General features: G+C 51.6%; 1 protein-coding gene across 1 annotated transcript in view; it reads right to left on the reverse strand.

Annotated features, from left to right (window-relative positions):
• Positions 1-1,277, reverse strand: part of LOC102017358 (fatty acid-binding protein, liver-like) — a 7,199-nt gene extending 5,922 nt beyond the window's left edge. The window contains exons 1-2 of the mRNA XM_013514585.1: positions 1,211-1,277; positions 648-700 (exon numbers count right to left, since the gene is read on the reverse strand). Of these exons, the coding sequence (XP_013370039.1) occupies positions 648-700; positions 1,211-1,277 (120 nt within the window). The remainder of the gene's footprint in view (positions 1-647; positions 701-1,210) is intronic.

Genomic DNA, 1,277 nt, shown 5'->3' on the forward strand with positions numbered 1-1,277 from the left:
CTCTCTCCCTCTCTCTTTCTCTCTCTCTTTCTCCCTCTGTCTCCTCCTCCTCTTCCTCCTCCTCTAGTGGCTCTGCTCTGAGAGTTAAAGCATGTCACTCTCCACACCCACAGGGACTAGAGTGATTTTCTTCCTCAAGGAGTCACTCCTAAGGTGACAGGAGGAGATGCTAACAATTAGGCCAGGACACCAAGTACAAAGTGGGCTTGCCAGGCAAGCCTGGACTCTTTTAGAAGCTCATGAGATAAGTCCTGACTGCAGGAGTGCAGGTCTGCTGCACAGGTAAGCACTGGCTGTATAGAATCGGGGTGACCTGCCTATGGAAGAAGTCCTGAGCTCTCAGGCACCCTGCGGGTCCTCCTTCCCCACCCTCACTGTTTCCTTACTCTTCTCCCTCTCTGCACCTCCCTGGCCACACTGCAGCCTCTGCTCACAGGGCTCCGTCTTCCTGGGACACACTCCCCTCCCCAGGTCTCTAGGGGGCACCTGTTCCTCTTCCCAGCCTCGCCCTCACCACCTCTTCCATCCCTCCCCACCCCTGTACTGTGGGAGGCAGAGGGTTAAAGCCAGGTCCCTGGGAAGCAGGACCTGCTTCCAATCCCAGTTCATGCACTTCCTATTACATGACCCCGGTCAGGGCAACTTACATTTTTCAGCCTCAATGTAATACTGGAAAACAACAGTTCCCAACTCAGAGTTTCTGGTGAGAATTAAATGGGGCCTTACTCAGGAAGTGTTCAGCCTAGTGCCTGGTGCAAAGCCACCCCTTCTACCTCACAGGGGATACTGTGTTACATGATTTCTTCTCTGTCTAAATGGTGACCCTGGAAATGTGGCTCTTCTTTATGTCTCAGTGCTATGTATCCACTAGAGTGCTTGATGTGTGGTTGTCTTTGAATCAGCATTTGTTAGAAGAATGAACGCATGCATGCATGAATGAGTGAACAGGGTCTCACAGTGACGTGTCAGTGGACATGGGCGTCAATGCAGATCCCACCTATGCTGAGGCTTTTTCCTTGCCTCTTGGTGGCCTCATCCAATGAGCAGTGGCCCATGTGGTAAGAGTTCACCAAAGTTAGTAAAGTGACCCCCAGTTTGATGTAATTTAAACCTCTCCTCCCTTCCCAACATCTGGCACTGAATTCCACTGTGTGTATCGTCAGATCTTCACTGCTGTAACAGTGGCCTTGGTGACCTGTCTGGCACTCACCCATTGCCTTCATGAAGGGCTCGAAGTTTTCCTGGCTCTGCAGTTGGTACTTGCCAGAGAAGCTCAT

The sequence above is a fragment of the Chinchilla lanigera genome, unplaced genomic scaffold, assembly GCF_000276665.1.
Source record: "Chinchilla lanigera isolate Chin_1 unplaced genomic scaffold, ChiLan1.0 scaffold00023, whole genome shotgun sequence".
In the NCBI taxonomy this organism is placed as follows: Eukaryota; Metazoa; Chordata; class Mammalia; order Rodentia; family Chinchillidae; genus Chinchilla; species Chinchilla lanigera.